This window comes from Armigeres subalbatus, chromosome 2 (genome assembly GCF_024139115.2).
Source record: "Armigeres subalbatus isolate Guangzhou_Male chromosome 2, GZ_Asu_2, whole genome shotgun sequence".
Taxonomy (NCBI): Eukaryota; Metazoa; Arthropoda; class Insecta; order Diptera; family Culicidae; genus Armigeres; species Armigeres subalbatus.
This window is the reverse complement of record NC_085140.1, coordinates 314,149,561-314,173,132: the sequence shown is the minus strand read 5'-3', so window position 1 is coordinate 314,173,132 and position 23,572 is coordinate 314,149,561. Positions and strand designations below refer to the sequence as shown.

At 40.9% G+C, this 23,572-nt stretch overlaps 1 protein-coding gene across 2 annotated transcripts in view; it reads left to right on the top strand.

Annotated features, from left to right (window-relative positions):
- LOC134212628 (chorion transcription factor Cf2-like) overlaps positions 1-5,830 on the top strand; it is a 175,729-nt gene extending 169,899 nt beyond the window's left edge. For both annotated transcript variants that reach the window (XM_062690642.1, XM_062690641.1), the window contains exon 2: positions 3,762-5,830. In XM_062690642.1, the coding sequence (XP_062546626.1) occupies positions 3,808-5,358 (1,551 nt within the window). In that variant the 5' untranslated portion in view covers positions 3,762-3,807 and the 3' untranslated portion in view covers positions 5,359-5,830. The remainder of the gene's footprint in view (positions 1-3,761) is intronic.
- Positions 5,831-23,572: the final 17,742 nt, after the last annotated feature.

Below are 23,572 nucleotides of genomic sequence, written 5' to 3'. Positions count from 1 at the left end.
AAAAAAGTCTCTAAGCGAAACAAGTCATATACCATAAAAAAAAAGCGTACACGACTTCACCATAGTTCGCAGAAGCCAATCCCATTCCCAGAACAGTTGGAAAGCTGAACAGGAAAAGCCAACCAAATAAAAACTTATCACCATCGGACAATGCGTGTGTGTGCTTTGTCGATTCAGTACGAAAGCAGCAGCAATTTTTGGCCACTCGACCGACACCGTCGGCACCACCACCCGCCCAATGCGATCCTACTGAAGAGTGTAGGGGGGAGGTCGTGACTGCGATTTATCATTCCTGGGGGACCATTTGCATTTTGATTTATTTCTGAGCAACCAGCACCCATCCATCCCGCCGACTGACTGAACAGCAGCCGACGAATGAAGGAAGTGAAAGTTGCGAAAACTAATTTCAGTTCTTTAGTCATCGCATCTACTTATAAGTGGGCGGCGACGATCGGGAGGAACGCATCGGCCAGTCTCAGTGTTTAGCGGGCGGGAAAACTGCGGGAAATTAACGGCAGTGTGTTCTCCTTCCCTACCCAGTACCATCAATTGGTTGGTTGGTTGGTCGGTACCATCAAATAGGTCTTTTTATTTTTATTGTCGTCCCCGCTGGAAAAGTAGTCGAAGACGATCATCTCACTGCCGTAGTGGTCGTCGATGGCGGTGAGGTGGGGGAGAAAAACGAGCTAAAGTTCTGTTGACAGGCAAAGTTGAATGTTAAGGACGATATATTTTAAATTTTATTGCTTTCGCGCAGTTTTTGGCACTACGATGGATTTCGATGCTAGTTGCTGGGCCGGTTGCCCAGAGTGGGTGGGTGGGGAAACCTGATTTATGGCCCGTCCGCCACGGTTCGGTGGAGGATATTTTAATTAATACTCGTGTCTAGCAAGCAGAAAATTTGATTAGCACTAATGAGAATGCACTCGATGGGCCGACGATCACGAAATTATAGTAGTTTTATTGCTTGTGACGCGGGGCAAATTTCGCTTAGGCGCTACAGGTTCGAGCGTGAGTAGGGTTTTATATTTCCTTGACAGTGCAATTGATGCTAAACACATTCCTCAATATTATGATGCAGTTTAGTAAATAAGCCTTCAATCTACTGGTGATTATTTCAGTTATGAAAATTCACGTAAACAGAAACACGTTAACCTAAAAAAGTATTAATAATTTTATTGTGTTTACTTTAACAACATCAACTTGTCGTTCTTCTATAGATTGAAGTTAAATAACTTGTCCTTCTTATTGTATCGCTAGAACATGTAAAAAGGTTTGAAATCTAATACAGGTTTGGCTAACTTGCCATCTCCTAGGAAATTAGGATCACGCCGATTTTTTTCCTAAAACATCATGAATTCATTCATCTGATTAATTTATCGCAGGATCTTTTGTGTTCTCCATTGTTACTACAATGAATTGTGTTTTTTCGGAGAGAACAATTTATATTGTTGCATATGAAAACAATGAATAACACCAAAGTTTTCTCGCGTGTGGGCTGATTAACGTTCGATTGTGATTTTTCCAATACTAATTAGGATAACTGTTACGGATCTTTATTGCTTCGCTTCCATACTTATCCTATAGAAAACAAAAGAAGTGAGCATGCATGTTAGTTGAAAAACGGTTCCAATTATTGCTTTATTGATTTGTTTGGAGATGGGTGATAATGGGAGTAGAAAAATGGAACGGTTTCCCTATACAGATATAAACGTCTGAGGTAATTACTGCAATGATCGTAAACCGTCGTAACGCCACAAAAATATCCCATATTCTTCTCATCCCGAAAAAAAAACGACATCGCTAGAAAGCAATTCCCACGCCAATTGTGCCCAATTCCCCAGTCTCGAGTCATATCACCAATTTGCAGGCAGTAGCCGTCCGCGCGATCATGATCTACATAACAGTTGTGCTTCAAGAGTGAACCCTTCTTCTCCGACGGCTGTTAAACAATCACGTTCAACTCGAATTCCCCCATCGGACTCCGGCGAGATCTTATGGCGCTGTTGTAAACCAGGGGCCAAAAATCATTCAATTGATCGCTCCTCCAGCTCAAGTCAAGTGTCGATCCTCATCTCGGCCGGACTTCATTTTTTTCCTCTTTCGCTGATGATCACCACCGATCATCACCGACGCCATCATCACACCGCAACACCGCGAATGTTGGTCGATGGTGGTCATTCACTCGGTGCTTTGGGTCTGGGTCCCACGATGCGATGACGATAGCGACGACGACGACGACGGGCGATTTCGGAATCATACCGGATTTTATTGACGCGCTTACTGTACCAACAATTAACGTCATTCAATCCAAGCGCAACGCTACGAAGCGGCTTGGTTTGTAAGCCAAGTGAGCGAAAACTGCTGAAAGGGGTGGCGAGGAGACCTCGTTCATCTCCCGTGGGGCCAACAGCTTGGAGCCACCTGACGCACATTTAATGACCGCCGGTGCTGCTGCTGCTGCCGTAGAACCGCTACGCCTGTGTCGTCAGCACCTTCCAGCATCCTCGCGAGATTGGATTAGCTGCACACGTTCGCATGATTAAATCGCTCTTCTATTCATATCCACGGACCCTCGCACAAGAGGGTCTCAATCAGCCAGCGTCCCAAAAAATAACCCAACGCCACCGCTGCTGAACCGGTTTCTCCGCACCCGACCCATCAGAGAAAATTGAGTGACGGTGGGAACAGCTCACCCCCTGGACGGCCGCTGATAGCGATAATAATAATCAATTCATTTGATTCATATTATAATAATTATTATTGCCTTTGTCCAATTCACTTCGGTGCGGGATGCAGCTTTATTTGAACGGACCCTTTCGGAACCAATCAATCCGCCCGAAAAGGGAATTAAAAATCGAATAAAATAAACTGAGTCCCCATGTGGCAACAATACGCACCTGTTAACCGATGAGGGTAAGTCACGAGTCGAGTGGTCACTGGCTCGGCGCAGCAACTCAATAATGGCAATAAAAGCGATCACGGCGGTAATCAATTTGGATTTTTGTAGTCAAAAGGCCAGCCCGGTCATGGGATCACGATCGAAATCCAATCAGTATGAAAATTATCTTCGTTTTTCGGGAACCGGCGCATTACGGACACCTTCGAATAAGCAGGAGATTGGTTCAAGCCCGTGTTTCCAGGTTCAGAAACCACATCGTATTCATCGAACTGCGTTCCTTCAACCGGGAGATCAATAAATTAGAGAATTAGGGCAATATTTTAATTATGGGAATTTAAATAATTAAGATATCTAGCTGCGACTAGCGAACGGCGACATCGCATCGGTTCGGCGACCGCGGCTTTAATTGGGAAGATGGTCGACCGACCAGCCGACTTGCTCTGATTGGAAATAAATGAGCTCGCGGGAGGCCATAAAACGTGGACTTACCCGGACACTAATTAAGTGAGAAAAGATATGACTCTGATAGGATTACAAACGGCAACACGTTGCATGTCGTCGCAAGCGTCGGCGGTGTGTACGCCACTTATCGGGACATTCTTATGCGAGACAAGGTATTAACTGTATTGTTTGGACTCGATTGCGGATAATTGATTCTGTGGCGACTCGGCAAACTAAGCCGATCACGCATATCAAAAGAGGCGAACTTTTGAAGCCTAATCGATTATGTTTCATTTGCTCCAATTTGGAAAAAAAAATGCCGATTGTGTGCCACGACTACGCAATCTAATAAAATGCTTTTAAAATTTCAATTCAATACAGAAATCCTCTAATTTTTCTCTTTTTCGTTTCTTTTCAGAATTCCCTATTCCGTCGCTTCGGCCAGTAACAGAATAACTGACCTAATGACTATGGCGGATGGCAGCTATGACCCAATGGGGCACATCCAGACGGGTCGTCAGCATCCTCACTCGCACCACCCGGCCCATCATCACCACCACCATGGCAGTACCGGTGGTGGCGTTGGTGGCGGCGGCGGAGGTGGCGGTGGCATTCCCCTCGGTAGCAGTACATTCCTACAGCTGGAACATCTGCAGCAGCTTCATCAGCGCTACCAGCAACAACACCTGCAGCAGCAACAGCATCAACACCAGAGCCAGCAGCCTTCGCCTTCGAGCCTGGAGAACAACAATAATCTACCCGCGGCGGCCAACCACAATCTGTTCCGCTCAGAGCAGAAGAAACACAAGCGGAAGCGACTGTCCGCCGTGCTGGACAAGCTGCACCACAATGGCTCGGCTGTGAACCACAACAACAACAATGTCGGTGAAAATAGCTTTAAAATGAAACGCTCGGAGTCCCGCTCCAGTACCGAAGATTCCGTCGAAGACGTGTTCCCATACTCTGCTAGCCCTCGAATTAGCGTAAGTCCTCTGCGTCTGAACGAATCGGACGAGAACAACATGAATCAGCTTCAAATCAAGCAGGAACCGTCACAGTACCTCTATAAGCAGCTACAGTACATGAACCCGCTGGCATTCTTCAACTATTTCCCGCAAACCAAACTCCTGTATCAGGAGATTGCCCGACAACGGAGTCACTCCGACTCTGATCTGCAACCGTTGCCTCAGAAACTACCGGAAACTCCAACGGCGCCAGCCGAACCTCAGGAACCTCAAGAATTTCCGCTAGATCTATCCATGAAAACGTCACCGACAATGTTACACAGCTCGCCTAGTCTAGACTCTGTGATCAAGCAGGAACCGAAGTTGACCTTCACTCCGCCCCCTCAACCGCTGCCATCGATCGTCAAAGGAGACGTCGCATCCAACAACACCAAAAAGTCCGCAGCTGCCTGCTACAACCTCAACGTGTCTCCTGTGGTTGAAGAGATGCCTCCTGGTTCGGACGTTGCCTACATGTGCCCCGTTTGCGGTCAGCTGTTCTCCCTACAGGACCGCTTAGCCAAACACATGGCATCCCGGCATAAAAGCCGCTCCAACTCAACGGACATCACCAAGTCCTACATCTGTGAGGTCTGCCAGCGATCGTTCGCCCGATCGGACATGCTAACGCGCCACATGCGTCTGCACACCGGGGTAAAACCCTACTCCTGCAAGGTCTGTGGACAGATCTTCTCCCGTTCGGATCATCTGTCGACGCACCAGCGGACGCACACCGGCGAGAAACCGTACAAATGTCCGCAATGTCCGTACGCTGCCTGCCGGCGGGACATGATCACGCGCCACATGCGAACGCACACCCGCTACGACGCGCAACGCAGCGGCAGCTCCAGTGGGTCCCCGTCCGGGAGCCCCGCCTCCATGGACCACAAACCGCTGATGTTGCCGGTGGTCAGCCTCAGCTCGGGTGCCAGCGCTCGGGCCATCAAAAAGGAGTCGGCCTTCGCCACCAGTCCGGGTAGCTACGTAATCGAAACAAAGACTGAATCCTAGATACGTGCGATACACACACACATAAACACCCTTCGGTGGACAGACAGGCCAAGGGAAAGAGAAAACCAAGAGTTTTCGATGTTAAACTTCGCCCTTTCCCTAGCATTCCTAGTTTCCTAGCCGTTTTTTCTTATACTCTTCTTCATTAGTAGTTGTGTTTCGGTTTGCAAAACTCTTGTTGTGTTAGTAGGTTTAGAATATCCTTTTTTAAAAGAAATCTATTCATGATGTGTATTCTAAGAAATTTGAACTATTCCCGAATTCATTCCCAGAAAATTGTAGGAGTTTTAAACAAAAGCAATTAGGATTAAATCTTTTCCCTGTTCCCCCTGTTGTTTGAAGTTGTGGAACATAACAGCAAAACAAGAAGTAATCTCAAAGGTTGTGAATTTAAGAAAAACATAAATCTAGAATAGAACATCTTTAGACCGTAATTAAACAAGATCGTGCTTTCGTTGATCGCGTTCTATATTTCATTTGCTCATTTAATACCGTTGCAAACCCCCCATGTCCCTCTCTCTAGTCTTGTGATTTCATAGATAGACCCCAGATTTCAAGCGTGACATGCGATTCGCTTCCAAAGCAAAGCCTGTCACGCGTGTAATTAGTGATTTCTAGTTTCCAGAACATTCCCCTTTCCACGAAAACACGATGTAGAAATTCCAATAGTGACATCTCTAGAGGTAGAACCGAGAAATAGTCTAACACACATTCAAAACCAAAACACTGAAACAACAACAACAAAAACCCAAAAGTACGCCTTGAACAGTGTGCCTTATTGTGAGTACGAACAACTACACAAAACTAGAGCAGAACACATTTTACCGTAGATAAAGAAAAAGGAACAACAACAAGCACATTCGATCTACCCTATCTCCCCGAGCCCCATGGACCCGACGTAGCAACGGAGTATCCTCCTCCAACGAGAAACCCAACCTTCCGACATCCTCCTTCCCGACAGCACTTCCAGTTGATTTCGTCATTACACACCATGTGCTAAATACTCGTTACAATTGCTTCAACCATCACAAGTATAAACCGAAGTAGCACCGCACCGTCAGTTACCGGGTTCGGATCCTTTCCATCGGATCCGGCTCCCGGCCACCCGATAGGAAGTAGGAGCACACTAGTCAAGTTGTGAAACCGCTGCCACAAAGGGGCTATATATTTATGATAATTATCTCCGTCCAGCATAGTAGTGGGAGAGCGAGAGCGAGACAGTGCGATAAAAGTCAGTATATGGGAATGAGGAAAATGAACGCGACCAGCCAGCCAAGCGGCCAAAGGACCAGCCGGCCAAGACAAAGGGGCAAAAAACTGCTGCATGATCTTAATTTAAATTTTCAATCATGCAAATTGAATATTAAAGCCGGCAGGGAATTGAGGAACGGGTGGCGGGACTTGTTGCCTCCTTGCTAACCGCTCTACAGTGTTTATCTGATAATTGGTAAAATTTGTTAACTAAAGCTTGACCAATTTCGCAACCACCAGTTATATTCAGAACTGATTTGCGGAAAGTCCGACGTTTTCAGCTGATTCTCAGCAAATTATTTTCTGTATTTTAGAAACGAAATGGTACTTTGAAATTAATTCCGATAAACAATACGATTACTAAAAGTACGGCTGTGCATATTCCAAAAGTAACCGAGACCATGATCAAAAGTTTTTTTTTGTATCTTTATTAGGGAGACTAATGATCAAAAGTTAATTAATACAGATGATATATTGTAAAGATTTTGTGTAGATTCAGAAAAAAATTCTGATGTTCAGAAAATTTGTACGAAAACTACAAACAAATCCCTCAATGGTTGTAGAATTCCAAGCAAACCAAACTCATATAACTAATTTAAAACAATCTGGCAATCGTGCGCTTGTGTCAAATTGTTTTCAATTTGCTGAAGACGGCAGGGCATTTATTAAAAATCAGCGACTGCATACTGTAATGCCGTACTTACAGTAGCATAGTTGTGCTTCCCTGCTGAATGAACTGTAATGTTGTTCTCCCCCGTCCGGTAAGAGCTCTATGCTTGCTTTAGTTTTATTATCCGTGGTAGTTTTCCTTTCTTCGGATCATCCTTTCCCCGTCCAGGCTTAATCATTCTTCTCATCCAACAGCACGAACTCCGGCCAATGTTCCTTTGCCGCAGCCTGGTGCTCACATTGCGGTAGAAAAATTCTCCATTTCCGGCCACCCCCGCCCACAGTACAAAGCTGTAATAAGGTGGCAGGGTGGCGGCGGGCTTTGTCGTCATTTGGCAGCCTGTCAGAGCTTTTGTAATGGCGCATTTGCACTAGTTTTCATTTTTTTTAATGCAGGACCAACGGAAGGTATTCCAGCGAGGTTTTGCCCTCCTGTTGAATCCTGTCGTGGGGGTACTTTTGCGTGCGCCAATGCAATGTGGGTGGGAAGGAAAACTGTGGAAAGTGCCACCAGGGTCACGTGAGCTGAGTGGGAACACGCTTGCATGTTTCCGATGCGTCACGAAAATGGAAGGTTGAAATAGGGTGAAAGAGCTAAATAATTAGTAATCTCCAGTCAAATTATTCGGTCTCATTGATTACCGACACAAAATTTTAAGCGGGAAACCTGATTTGACATTCGGTTGTGTCATTTGTTCGTTAAACATCCTAAAACGCAAGTTGAATCATAAACGATTCGCTGGGTCATCAGCCTGGTGGGATTTTACTCGCGCTTGATTATAATCGCGCATGAGATATGATTTTCTTTTAACGCTGCCTAAAACACCACATTGTCGACAATTTCTTCCACGAATCTCAGTAATAGTTTTACCTTTTATTTCGGTCAAGTTCATTGGTTATCGTTACCAAGATCCCGGCAAAAAAAAATAACATTTTGGCTTTCTCAGTCTAATGAACGATTATTTGTATACATTCGCGACATTTCGGCCGATTGGTTCTGACCTTTCTCAAGGGTCGTAAGGTCTATCGTCTATCGTTAGATTCGGTTTTCCAATTCAGTTCCTCGGAGAGATTTGCAACCATGCCTGCAATTTCGTAGTAATTATGCTTTAATAAGTGAAGCAAATCCAGTTGGTAACGCCAGCTGCGGATGTTATTTTTCAACTAAATAATAATGAAGACGCTCGTGGTTGTCTTCATTTAGCTACATACTTCAATAGTTACTTGTATTGCCGTCCATTCAGCAAAAATAAACCTATTTCGAGTCGTTTTGAAACAAAATGGAAGTTGTAGTTGTAATGCTGTAGGAGGCCAGTTCAAATGGTACATACAAACAAAATCATCCATACAAAAAGTGTTGCACTTACTTACTTACTTGCCCAATTCTGTGTTACGTAATTTGTGAACAGCCCGAGCAAGTTTGAGCGGCAGGGGCTCATCAAATCACTCGCCTAATGAATTTTGACATTTGAGTGGGGTATTCACTCGAACAAAAGTTCATTTTGCTCGCTCAAATGTCAGAACTCAAATTAAAACAAAAGCAGTGGCGGCTTCTCCATTCCGCAACTCATTTCTTCCCATTAGAGCAGCGGTTCTCAACCTTTTTCTTAAAAGATACCCCTTTTTGTTTTTGTATTATTTGAGGTACCCCCTATTTTAATAAACGTAGCTCATAGGATTATCTTGAAAGAGTGCTTTCGAACCTATTGAAAAGAGACCTTTGAGCACCTTGAAATGACGTTTCTGAACCTTTTTAAAGTAAGCTTCCAAGCTTCTTGAAAAAAGAATTCCGAGCCACTTGAAAGGAAGTTTCCGAGCATCTTGAAAATGGGCTCTAGAAAGGCGGATTCCAACCCTCTTGGAAAGGGCGCTTCCGAGTCTCTTAAACTGGGCTTCCGACCCTTTTGAAAAGAGGCTTCCGAGCCACTCGTGGGGGTAGGCTGAAAGAATTCTGAGCTCCTCGAACGGAGGTTTCTGAGCCTCTTAAAAGGAGGCTTCCAAGCCTCTTGAGGATTTGGGCATCTTGAAATGACGTTTCTGAGCTTTTTGAAAGTAGGCTTTTAAGCTTCTCGAATGAATAATTCCGAGGCCCTCAAAATGAAATTTCCGAGCCACTTGAAAGGGGGTTTACGAACCTAAAAAAGGGTTTTTTTAGCCTCTTGAAAGGTGGTTACTGTGTGAAATAAAAAATAAGAAATGAAAAGTAAGAAATTTTATTAGAGGAAATGAGTGGTGAGATAAGAAAAGTGGGAAGTAAGATGTCTCAATTATCAACTCTTATTTTGCCCTTCTCATTCCTCACTTTTCGTTATTTGTCACTCAGTGTTGGCCATATGTCCACATTTACGGTTACATTTTCCACCAAATGGCCCTTACTGCCAAACCACTTTTTCGGCCAAATGTCCCTTCTCTCAAACGACCAGTTAGTTTGTACGTCCCTTTTGGCCGTACACGGAACCGCGAAACAACTTACTTTATGGTTCCTTCCACTCAAATCCGCCCTTGCGTGGAAGAAGCCAAAATTAAGTTAAATGCGAAAAAATCCGGTGAGTACTTTGCCTTTACTCCCGTGTTGAATTTTCATCCACTATGAAGTTTCACCAACTCAAATTTATGTTATTTTCACTAACCCGAGACTATGGTGAAAATAACTCAAATTTGGCTTCTTCCACTGAAGAGCACACGTTGGGTCGATGCAGCTCTCTTTGTTTATAATATCATTCATGAGAGGAAGTGAGAAAACTACTTACTTTTGAGTAAAACATTTGAACTTCGTACTCAAAGTTGAGTTCTTTAAACTTTTTTTAGGTTCTTTATTTTTTCTGTATATGTCGTTTTCGGCCAAATGGAATTTTCTGCCAAGCCGTTTTCAGCCTAAAAAGTTTCTGCTTCGCACAGCAGGGATTAAAACAATAATTTGAATGCAGAGATTAATAACCGTTTCAAAGTTTTGGGTCGGATATAATTTCGCCTATTTTGAGTTCATTTCATCACGATACGCGTTCCAAAACGGAGTAAATACCACTAAACTTTGAAACGGCTAATTATCTCTCAATTCAAAGTATTGTTCAAAGTAGAGTTCATAGAATTCGTCCATAATGCAAATCCAACACGTTAATAGGTTGCCTTAGCCGACCTCTACATATCAAAGATTATGATTCGTATGCACCTGCTATCCGATTCGATAAATCGAAGTTTCAATCTTCTTTTTTTTATCGTTTGCAAGATTGAATGCTTACAGAGAAATTTATAAATTGGAAACTAAATATGCAAAGTTTTTCTTGAAACTATTTGTCCGATCAATTCTAGGGAATTTGGGCAAACGTCGCCGCTTGTGATAATTGGATTAGTTTGCATCATTAAATGATCAGCACTTCGATCAAATAAATTGATTTTAAAGAAAAACCAAATGTATTTCCCAGTGGTGATAATTGCTTCTTCTGATTCTCTCTTTCAAATTTGACTCCAAAATCGAATCGGGCTTCGACGATTACCGTTTTGTAAACTGTACAACAACTGATGCCCTTTCAAAATGTTTCAATTTTTCGGCGGAAAAACTGATTATTTAACAAAATAAATATATTGCTTCAAACGAATGCAACTCATGTGAAGATTTATTTCAATCATTTTTATAAGAGTTGATAGGGGGAAAGACGGCTTTGGCAGGTTTTGTTCTATTATTGTGAGGGGGGTTTTTGTAGACCAAATTTTATGAAATTTGGCCACAATATTCTTTGATATGCAAAGAATGTTTAGGCCAAATTTGAGTATAGTCAGTCATAAAAAAAACCCTTGCCAATAATAAAACAAAACCTGCCAAAGCCGTCATTTCCCCTACTATTTTTATGTGGTTCTTGATACATTTAAAACTGTTTGCAGTACTCAGGTCGATACAGTAATATCCCGATTTTATCACCCTCTGGTGAATTTTTGGGTGATCAATTAGTAAGTGATTTATTTTTATTTTCAAATTTTTAGTTTGTTTCACAGCTATGAATCATGTAAATACGATAATAAAACCCGTAATTTCTTGTCGAAAAGTATAATAAAATGCTTGACAGGTATTTTTTTTCGCTCGACTGTAGTATTAAATTTATTTGAAAAATATTCGGCTTCGCAGCCTTGGAGGGAATTGAAAACTATGTTTTTAATCTTTCCCCGACGTTTCGGTCCATTAAGGGCCTTTTTCAAGGAGTCGATTTGTTAAAGTTTCTTCGTCAAATATGTTTATGTGTAACGTGCAATGTCATGTGAGTTGATTCACGTTACACAGAAACATATTTGACAAAGAAACTTTAGCAAATCGACCCCTTGAAAATGGCTCAAAATGGACCGAAACGTCGGAAAAAGATTAAAAACATTGTTTTCAATTCCCTCCAAGACTGCGAGGCCGAATATTTTCCATATAAACTTGACATGGGGCTCATAAATTATTCATAATAAACCACAGCCGATCAAAATTATTTAATAAAAATGCTTGTTTGCGATATTCTGATGGCATCAAACACGCGTTGCATGAAAAACAAAAGCTGATCTACGTTCCTTTACCCTACTGAAAGAGTACTTTTGCCACCAATCATTGAATGGGAACTGATAATTGTCAGCATACTCATTTCAGTTCTCCTTCCTTCTCAATACTTTTCTAATTTATCCAACTGACAAACCCAGGGAATTAATACATACTTTGCATCGCAAGCCTAACGAATGCATCCGCCACACTGTCTCTTCAAAAAGCCCAAACTATAAACAAACACACGCTCGCCAGTGCCGTTTTGGCCAAACTTGGCAGACAACAGACTCCAGCGCTGCATACCGACCAACCAAGCATCGGAACCTGCTCCCCGACGTTGGTGGCCTCCAAAAAATCCTACAATTTACCGAAAAACCCGTACATCACTGCGTGCGCCATTCTACTGGCAAAAGTAATTACGACCACCGTCCGTCCGTCCTCTCTATTCTAAGCCATTCCTCAAGCTCCCTCAAGTTTCGGTTCGGACTGGGAGGCTCCACGTGGGGGAAAAACTTTTACTAACTGGCTCCCACTGACTGCCCCTGCACGGCAGCCTCCTACAGCTCCGTACCCCAAAACGTTGAAACGCAGTGACGCCACACCGACGACGACGACGACGTCCATCCGTGTGCAGCTCAGTAATGCTTTCCAGTCAGTAGTGGTGCAGTGTGAAAGCCGAGCTTTATGCACTTGCTCCTTGCCAGAAGGGTATAGCTTTTGCCTCTCTACCAGTCAGGGCAGCCTAGGCTCATATTTCACTCCCTCCGGACACCGCCACGAAATGGACCACGGGCCCCTTGGATTTCGCTTCGCTCAGCACGATGCGGGGTGCATTTGGAGGTGCCTACTGTTAGCCGGATTCGAGCTCCGAGAGGACATTCAGGAGGGGGTGGCTTTTACTCTTTCCACCCCAAGTATGGTAAGGGACTCCTGACCAGGACTTGGCACTCGCTATGGTGGCGGTACTGAAACTGGAACTGTGTAAACTATATTATTTTAAAGAGCATACACATACTCAAATTTTATACTGCAACCCCGGGTGCAATGCAGATTGCGGCTGGTGCCACCAACCTGACCATGCTATTTTCGCCGGGTCTAAGAGCGTTGGTAAGATGGGATGGATTTTTGGGCTGGAAATGCATTACAATCTGGATGGCTTGCTGCTTCATTGATGGAGTTATGGGATGCTTTCGGAACTGAGATAAATAGAATCGATTCTAAAGTAATATTTCTGATAAACTAAGGGATTTATTTACGAAGGGCGAATTTTTACCACATTCGACTTTGCAGAAGTTTGTGATTTGTAAAGAAAAAGAATCATCGTTGCAATGCAGCTTAAAAGTATCGCAGCAACCGTAGAAATTTTTTTTCGCGACCTAATGAATCGATATTAACAACATGTAAAAACTTTTATATAAAACCAGAGATCTTGACCCATGAAGCACCATGAAGGCCATTTTCTTTTAGTTTCAGCAGTTTATTTGCATCTTGACAAATACGCGTATTTCTACTGCTCAATTTTGAAAGGTATCAAACATCGATCTTGTATGAATAAGTCTTATTATTAGAAAGATTCTGTATCGCATGATAAGCAGAACTTAGCGTTATTTAGCCGACGCAGAAAGAAATAAGGCAACTGCAATTACCCCTAAATTGTCTTGGCTCAGGTCTGACGAAATCTGCACTTCCAAAATTATCCGTCGCCTCCGAAAACCCCACTTAATCAAATCATTGCGTAGCATAGAATACCTCTCTTTCCCTGTCAGGAAACGCTACATCATTACTCTAATGCAATCTAGCACGACTTCCTTCCAACTGGCTGCCATTTGCAACGCTGCTGTCGTCGTTTTCGTCCTCATCTCCTACCGATTGGCATCGTTTCAAAAACGCTTTTTGTATAAAGGCGTTCAGCCCTATTCGGATTCAACTCGTCTTTTGCTCTTGTTGGAGGCAAACAGTTTTAAAGACAGCAAAGAGCCATCTTAAAGTGGCCGTTCCACTGCTACCACGTGGAAGCTTCCAACAAAAACGAAACTTCCTACTTCCGATTCATTAATTATTACCTCCCGAGCAGGTATCATTTGGTATACGGTGCAAATAATATGCGATGACTTGTGAATCAAGTGTCGAAGTTCTGTGTTTTTATCTTTAAAACAAACCTTCGCAAATCGTCGCATATACGTTTTTTACATGCAAATCGCTACTTTCGGTTGTACAGCAATGGATCGTAGGCTATGGTTTGTAATTCACAGAAACAATCAGCCAATTGGTTTTATTATGGCTTTAAACACGTCACAAAAGAAATTGCATAACTACAGGTGATTGTCGACCTTTTGTCATCAACTTTCCAACCCAAACTACATCCAGTCCTTCGATCCATTGACAAATCCTAGCCAGCGAGAGCTATTACTAAGAAAACACTCAAAAACGCGACATGTAAGACCATGCTCCCTCATGTAGAAGCGCGAGTAAAACGTGCAAGCGAACGATTACGCAATTCTAATAAATAATGTGCCAAATTTACCGTTAGAGAAAATTAAAGTCAAGCGAACAAATGAGAAGCATAAAGAGTTTATATTAATCTAGAGCTAATCTTTTAAAATCCATTTCAAAACAATAAATAGTAGCACACACACAAACACTCAAATACAGACACAGCAATCATCCGCAAGCCTGCAGAGAGCGATCAAGAAGTTAGCTTAAATCTACCTTAAAGGACCTACCTTCGAACAATCCTCCATTAGAGATGCAATAACGTCGCATTTTGTAAGTATCTCTGTGCGGGATGTAAAACAACACGCAGAAACACGAAGCAAGCAAACATTTTGTACTATCAATAAATAAATGAGATCTCATAAATAAGAGCTTTGAAGCGAAACAAAAAAAACTATGACTTTTCTTCTATTGTTTGCGTTCACTCACACAAACACACCGGAACAAACTCAAACGGACACGAACGCACCGTCATCGCACCGATGTCGGCTATTTTGATTCTGAGGGCATTTAATAAGTTTAGTATGGTGAAACACTTTAAAATCTTACTTTAGTGCTAACTGTAATATGATTTTCTTCTTGCCAGCGCGTGTGATCGGCACTACGGTTGTATTTCTAAACTCGAGTACATATTAGTTAGGAAAGCATTGTTAGGTTAATTTTCAAATTGAAACAGGAAGATTTCCGCGTACTGTGGTACTGGTGTAAAAAAAAGTTTTAGTTCTTAAGAAATCTGTATCGATTCTCGAACAATTTTGTCACGTACCTTAAACGCAACGAGAGAAAGAGACATCTGAAGAGTGAACGAGTGTGAGTTTTTTTTAATATATTTTAAGCAATCTTTCGAAAGACAAACTCATGTTTTGGTCAGGGACTCTTCCAGAGATAACGCGGTGCAACCAATAATTCTGAATATGTGTTCTCGCGGGGATGCTTCAAACCGAATGATTTCATCGTTGAATAGGATTCATCTTTAGCTAAAACTGTTGAGGCTCGTTAAGTTTGTCATCCTTGTCGAAAAAGAAAAAAAAGCGTCTTGTTTTAAGTTTTATCTTTCCTATTATCTTTATTTATTTGTTTCCTATTTTATCAGCTGATAAAAAAATTGAAAGAAAGCCGCTAATGTTACTGTAAAGTCCTATTTATTGCCTAGCGTAAAAATCCCGAGAATTTGCTCATTTTATTGTGTAATTGATTAATTTCTAAGTTTTATAAACACCAACCCATGTCTGTACTATTTCGTTCTAGAGTGTTGGACTTTATTGTAAAAAGTTCAAGTAAAATTGTTTTCTTTCAGTGGCAAGAAATAAATTAGCGAGGGAATAAACACTTGTTGTAAACAATTCGAATGAGACATACACTTATTAAATTATGACACCCAAGCGAAAATTATGTATTTCAGCTATTTTATAAGTTTACTTTTACTTATTTATTGTTAAGTTAATTTTTGTAAAACCATTTTTTAATAATTTTTAAACATCGAATGTGAAAAATGTTTCGTTTTTTTACAGTACAAAAACAAAAGGAAATTTTGGCAAATAAAGAAAAAATGTTTTAAATAAAAATTCGTTTATTTTTTGTTCATTTTATCTTATAATTTCACATTTTCCGTTTCCCCCTATTTGGTATCATTCGTTTGCTTTCCTCTTTGTTTTTCTCTATTCGTCGAGCAGAGTTGATCAACCATCACTACGAGCAGCAGCAAATGCGCGTTCCGTTCCGTTGCAAAATGTTTTCTACATTTTTCATTAAGTGCCTTATTGTAAGTAGTTAAAAATGCTAGAAAAATTAAACAACTTTGATCCAATGACGTTTGCATTTGGTTATTATTTCGTTAAATTAAATTTTGTTTCAAGCAGATAAACGCTTCCAATGTGCCATACATACCGACCGTATCGGAGAGCAATCGATTCAAAGTTAAACAAATTTTATGAATTAATAATTACAAAGCTAGCTCTACGAAAGGTTATAAAACATTTCCAATTCGAACGCTTTTGAAGCTAGATAACAAAATACTTATGAATTATGGAATAAATATTTTTCTATAAGTCATTAATTCTTATTCACACTTTCCGATAAAATATACCAACAAAAAACCCAAAAAATATCTTAATAAACTTTAAAAGCTGCATTTATTAAAAGTTAAAAACCAAAAAAGTCAATCAACTTTTTTCAACTTTTTCACTTTTCCTCTTTATAGTTAAATTGAAAAAAAAGTAATAACAAAATACCTACAATAAAACGTTAGTCCAATTTTACGAAAGGAAACATTTTCTTCAACGCAAGTTTTACAAAAAAAAAATGCAAAACTCCCTATGTAAAGGGGTTAAACTATTGAAACCATAACTATATTCAAGAACCGATCAAGAAGCAAACTATTTGCGGTGGCGACCACAACTGGCATAGCGGTTCTCAGATAGGTAGGCTATACAAAAACAAATGTAAACAATATTGAATGAAGATATTTTTCTCTCTCTTCTTATATACAATCAACACAATTACAGCTCTGATATGAAGGAAAATATTAAGTACAGCAAAATGCATTGAATTAACTGAATAGGAACGTTATTATATTCACTTTACAGGTGTACATTAATTTGATGACCGAGGACAGAAATGGGAAACCATGTTCGTTGGATTGTGCGTTATGGGGGTGAGAAACCCCGGGACAAAACAAAAACACAGAATAGCGGAAATAATACACTAATAAATATTTACGAATTTACTTAATTGTTGAGTTTGCGGTTTCCAGTTGCTAATATCACATTCACATTCAAACGCGATGGTAATGAGTAATCAAAAACAAGTGGGACGTCCCATCAACTTGGAGGCAATTTCATTTAGACTTTGGTCATCGGCAATCAACCTTATGCACCGTTTGATGCTGTCAGCGTCGGAAATCGGTCTAATCGGTCACGTGTGACCACGTGGTTTCTGAACGGCTCCTAAACTGTTGAAGTCGCCTGATCTTGGCGATTAGGGTTCTGTCGCCGTTAGTATGGAAGCATAAATGAAACATTGCATGTAGCTACTCTTCAAGCGATACTGTTCACCGTCATTAGGTATTATAACGAACTATTTTGTAAATCTGCAGGATAGTCGAGCGGTTTTTTTTTTCGCAACTACAAGGTTTAAATTCATGTTACAGATGTACATCTGAGAACGTCACATGTTTGAAATGCCGTCCGTCGTTTAGCACGTGATCTATCTGGGAGTATTGCCAGGTACTTTTATGTATGGTCTTGCGAAATAAGTACAGCTGATTGGCATTCGTCTAGCATCAGCGAATGTCGCAAGTCGCAGACCGTTATCATGATAAGAAACATGTTACTCGTTTCTAACCACGTGGTATATGTACAGAAATATGGAGACGCTTGGTCACTTATTATTATTGTCGTCTGATCACAATATGTAGTGGAAGGTGGGTAGACTTGATCCCCGGGGAGACTTGATCACCCCCTGTTTTATCGAGAACTAAAGTAGTTTTGTTCTAGCGTATTTTTTAGTATAGATCCTCTAGACAAATGAACTTTATGTCGTGACTTATTTTTTGGATTGACAATCTTATTTATTCTGCAGGGCGATTTGTATGTTTTGACCTTCCTAAAGATTTTTTTATTGATCACGCAAAATTTGAATAACTTTTCATAACAATGACCAAATGCTTTCGTTTTTTCACAGCACATAGCCATAAATGTGCCTTATGATTTGTACTGATGAAAATGTCAACATTCCATCAAAGCTTTAGGATATTTGGTTTTGAAGTTATTGCCTCAATATGGGGACATTTGATCCCCCATTAGTCATCCTAACAAAAATTTGGCGAAAAAAATTAAAAAAATATAAATCTGTTCTCAGGCTTCTGATTTTTTGTAGATTTGACAGATTTGATGAAGGGTTGACAGGAAACATTATTTATTGGGTAGATATCATAGAAAGAGGATTAAGTCTCCCCAAATTTAAAAATAACATGTGCTGTCGAATTCAATAACAAAAATCGTTCATGTATACGCACAGCAATTCGAAAATTGCGCGTATTTTGAAGGAAAAATATTTAAAAAATCTGAGGGCGCCTTTCTAATTTTATCAAAGCAAGTTCTTAGAGAGGGATCAATTTCCTCTGAATATTTTAAAAGTAGATTTTTGACAGCACTCTAAAAAATCGATTGTGTATCAATAACAACAATAATTTAAGGACTGTCATACATCAGTAAAGTTGAATACTATATTTCTTAGAGAGTCTGGGTGGAAATCGCGTATGTTTATTTATTTTTTGGCTGTGATACATCGGAAATTAGAAAAGGGGATCAAGTCTACCCAGTCTCACCAAAGGTATTTGTTCCATTACCATTGCTACCACCCTCCCATATTGATTTAGCTTTGCTGCGTCGCAGCATGCGTGAAATAATAAAAATGACAGTTGTGTGTTGCTTCCGTATCGAATAGTGTGCTCCCGAAAACGCAAGCACTTTCAAACTTGGATTCCGTAAGGAGTGACCTTAAAGGTAATTAATTTAGAAATAATTTATCTTATCCTGTTCAGAGGTTTGACAGTATGCCTTTGTAGGCATAGGCTTTGAAAATAAAACAACAAAAATCAAAAACATATCGTCACCCACCAAACGCGGAGTTTCTGCCGCCATTTTTTTTTGCGGTAGAGCATAATTGCATCACTAACAACAATGTAGGGGAAGAGGCCCCAAAACGCTCTACGCTTTACGAAAAGTTCTCTCCTTACCGGGGTGGGAATCGAACCCGAATTCCACAGCACATGCGTCTAGACGATTGACGTCGCTAACCGCACGGCCACGAAGCCCACTCAACTGTGGGCTTAACTAACTTAACCTTCTTCTTCTTCTTCTTATTGGCATTACATCCCCACACTGGGACAGAGCCGCCTCGCAGCTTAGTGTTCATTAAGCACTTCCACAGTTATTAACTGCGAGGTTTCTAAGCCGGGTTACCATTTTTGCATTCGTATACCATGAGGCTAACACGATCATACTTTTATGCCCAGGGAAGTCGAGATAATTTCCAATCCGAAAATTGTCTAGACCGGCACCGGGAATCGAGCCCAGCCACCCTCAGCATGGTCTTGCTTTGTAGCCGAGCGTGTTACCGCACGGCTAAGGAGGGCCCCTAACTTAACCTACATAATGTAAAAATACCCATGAATAGCGTTACAAATAAGACAATAAAGCAGTGTTTTTTGCTAGGGCATATTCCCTCTCCCCCTTCCCCTAGCCCAACAAATTAGCATGTACGCAAACATGGAGCTCCAGGGTGGCTAGACTGCGTGAGCTATAGTTCGGGAAGTAACACCTCGGCATTCGCACCTCCGCCAGATTTGGAATCAATTTCACCCATCGCTGCCAGGCCCCACAATCTTCTTCCGCAATAGGATCGTCCCATAGAACTCTAGATCTCCAAAAGTCCTGGATTAGTATTTTCCCATGTACTGTGTACATGACTACCATCCCCAGTGGATCAAAATGAATCATAACTACCCTCAAAATTTGCCTTTTGGTGGAAACGACATGATCGGATAGTAAAGACTTGAGATTTTCACGAAACTGTGTGGTTTGAATAAATCGTTCTTGGGGTCGCACGACACGTTCTGTAACAGTATACTTCTCCACTGAAAAGCGTTGACGTTTACCCCGACCCATCGAAAAATCTCCTTGGAGATCGCCAATGCTGCTTCTGGATAAACGTCCCCGTAAAGCTTGATCCATTTAGTATTTGGCCACACGAAATTAAATATTTCTTTGCCAAAAAAGCACATAAAAAAGTGCTTCAGGTTTTATTATACAGGGAATTTATTTAGTAAACTTCGAAGGAAAAACTATCGAAAAATTATTCATTGGCTTTTCGGATGAATTCTCGGACTTTTCTCTCAATACCACTCGTTATTTTTTGCACAGTAGAACGGTCATCTTAATCAGCCATTTTTTCACACCATTTCTCCATGTACCTAAGATGGTTTTCTGATTGTTTTGCACCATTTCTCAAGTTTCCCTATGATAATTGCCTAATATTTTTCGTTGGGACGAAAATTTGGGCATTTTGGTGGGTTGATAGTTTTTTCAATATCGTCATTATAATTCGGTTCATACCACGGGGATGACAAGCTACGCCATCTTTGTCACATCTTTTCTGAGTCACTAATACGAGTGCACTGCGAATGCAACATAAACAATTCCGACGGTGAAAATGATATAAAACGAACAAAGGCATAGACAGTACCGTGTGCAAGTAGCATTCTGAATTATTGAGCAAATAAGTTGAACATTCTAAAGTTTGAAACATGGAATCGAGTGTAAAATAGTTTTAATTTATAGTTTGTTAAATTTTTTCTCTATTTTCTTATGATTGTATCATGTTGCATTATTGAGTGGTTTGGGCGTTTTGCATCATATTCTCCTGTAAAAACATAAACATTCTGAATTCGCGCACATATTATTGCAGAATAAATCAGTATTGGGGTAATTTGACACTGGGGGATAAATTTATCCCCCACAAAAGAACAAACAGGCAAACCTGTCAGAATCCATAGTAAAAAAAATGGATGTCGGTCCTCTGGTTCATACCATTCCATTACATCTCGTCTGTAATGGCAGCTTGTTAAGTTAGGCCAAAGTAACACCGGACAGCCATGTAATTGAATGTATGGCAAAAATCAATTAATATTAATTTCATCGCCCATCAAAATACATCAATTGTATTTCGTCAGAACTTACTCGACCAGCATTCTTGCGCGATGTTTGGCAACCAGGGTCTGTTTCAGGGTCCTGTTGGGACGCTTACTGAAATGATACGACCTGAAACCTTCACGCCGACAGATTATTTGAACTGTGCTGTACGGCGCAGTGAACCTTTTCGCTAAATCACGCAAGGAAATCCCAAAATGGTTCCGAACTGCTCTGCAGACTTTCACTTGTAGTTTCTGGTCGTATGTTCCACTTCTACGATTGTTTTGTTTCACGCGATCCAGCAATAGTGTTTCCCGATAACGTTTGACAGTTTTTACAGTCAATTTCGGTAATTTTAGATACCGTCAACTGGGGGGAAGATGATCATTGAGGTGAAGATGATCATTTGATGTGTCAGTCAAAAGTGCCAATTTTTTTTATGAAACGGTAGTTAACAATATTCTCCGTTCAAGTCATGTTACCGCTAGGTAGAAATCCGAGTTTTTCGATTATAATCATGAAAAAGTATTTTGTGGAAGAAAGAGAGAGATAGTCATAAATGACGCTATTTTCGTTTCAAATATTGACTTCGTAGACTTCTTTACGTAGTAAATTCAACATTCATACAAATAACCTAGTGTATTTTGACTACTAGGTCATAATGATTTTAGTAGAGCTGTCTTGATCAACTTCACCCCAAAACCAGATTACTCAAAAAATGTGTGATATTTTAATTTATTTTAATACATGCGAAAGCATATCAGAAAACTAAAGTTGTTGATTATTGCAACGTATAGCAGTACATGTTTGGAAAATATTTGTTTCGATTTAAAATGTAAACACACATTGTTATTGCATGTTTTGTCTTAAAAATGATCATCTTCCCCCCAGTTGACGGTACTTTGAAATCATTCCTCCTGACCATGTTGGATTTCCAACGTGAGTGTGCAAAATTTGTTCCCATCTCTCGCGTTCCATTTTCGATAACTTTTGAACGTGAACATCAATACTGATGAAACTTTCACCATAAATTAAACAAACCTTCCGCAACGATGTGATGTATTTTACTTCTTGGTACGGCCACCAGTGGTGTCGCAGTAATTGGAAAGAAACAGCCAAATACTAAGTGGATTGAGCTTTGCTCCTTCGCATTGGTGTTCTTCATATGTTGCGCCAGGTATAGAGAGAATGATGCCCCGCAGATAACTACGTCCATAACGTAACCAGTTGGTTTTTGTTCCGGACTCAATCGAAACAGGTATCTTTGAGATTGTCGATCACTTTGCTTTACCAAAATTTGGTAGAATTACCGCTACGTACTGTCGTTCACGGAGTCCACATAATACTTTTAGCAGTGGATTCAGCAGAACTATCCCGTCAGTAGCTTTAAGTTGAGAGATACCTACCCATGCTGTTGCATCCCAAACAATGCGTACTTTCCCTGGTTTGTGTGGGTTTGCACAATGCCCAAGGAAAGATACCAGATCCGATATGGATCGCAATTTTCACTCACTTTCCGTGGCTTCGTGCACATAACCGCGCTCTAGATATTCATCGCTCAACGATTTTCTGACTTCCGTAATCGGTTCGTTTTGAAAACTGTTCTAACATCTGTTTAGTACGTTGATCTTCAGGTGACTCCAAAAGCAAAATAAGTCTCGCTCCGGAGGATTCCACAGCAAAATAATCATTTACAAGACTGTGGAGCGTTTCATCCCCATTACAGCATCCCCATTACAGCTAAACATCACGCGACCAGTAGGCTGCTTTGCTTTTACTCCACTTCCGAAGTATTCGAGGCAGTGCATTGGAAAAGCTTCGTATGGGAAGTTCTCAAATGAGGGAAATTGCTTGCAGAGTTCCTCGTAATTTAACCCTTAAATGCGCAATGTTGTTTTAAAACAACAAACCGAAAATACGTTTAAAGTTAATAATTTTAATGGTAGTTTACGCTAAAAATACTTTCGACGATTTCTAAAAAAATCGCCTTGCGCCTTTAAGGGCTTAGCTTTGCTGTGCTAGGCCCAGATTAAAAACTATTTGCATCTCCGAAATCGTGTAACCTGGGCCGCCGTCGACCCTTCCCGTTTATTGAATGCATTGCGAACTAACATTCCCGTTCAATCCTCGCTCCCCTGTGATGTCTTTTTCTGCACCAACGCTAGATTCGATCCACCGTCCCAGAAGTAGAAGGTGAAGATAGGCCTTCCATAAATTGGAAAATGACTGGAAGCACTTTGGAGAGTACGCCGATTTGACGAGAACAATACGTTGAAATAAACCTGACGATCCTGGTTGAGGTATAGTACCCTTTGGTTTGGGGTTCGGTGTATACAGCAACTTATGTGTATGCAGTCGTCGGCTCATTTACCATGGATACCCAGGCAATGTTGATATATATTCAACTCGAATAAACGACTCTTCTGATGCACACTAAAAGCAGCGAATTTCTCACAGTTCCGAAGTTTGTGACTATTCTTGTTGCAAGCCAGGAAAGGTTTGAGGGTTATTTCGGTTTTGGTAGGGTACTCCTTTTTAGCATTTGCAGGGCTAGTACCTTTTCCTAGTACCACCAGCCGATTTGATGGAGGTAATGTAT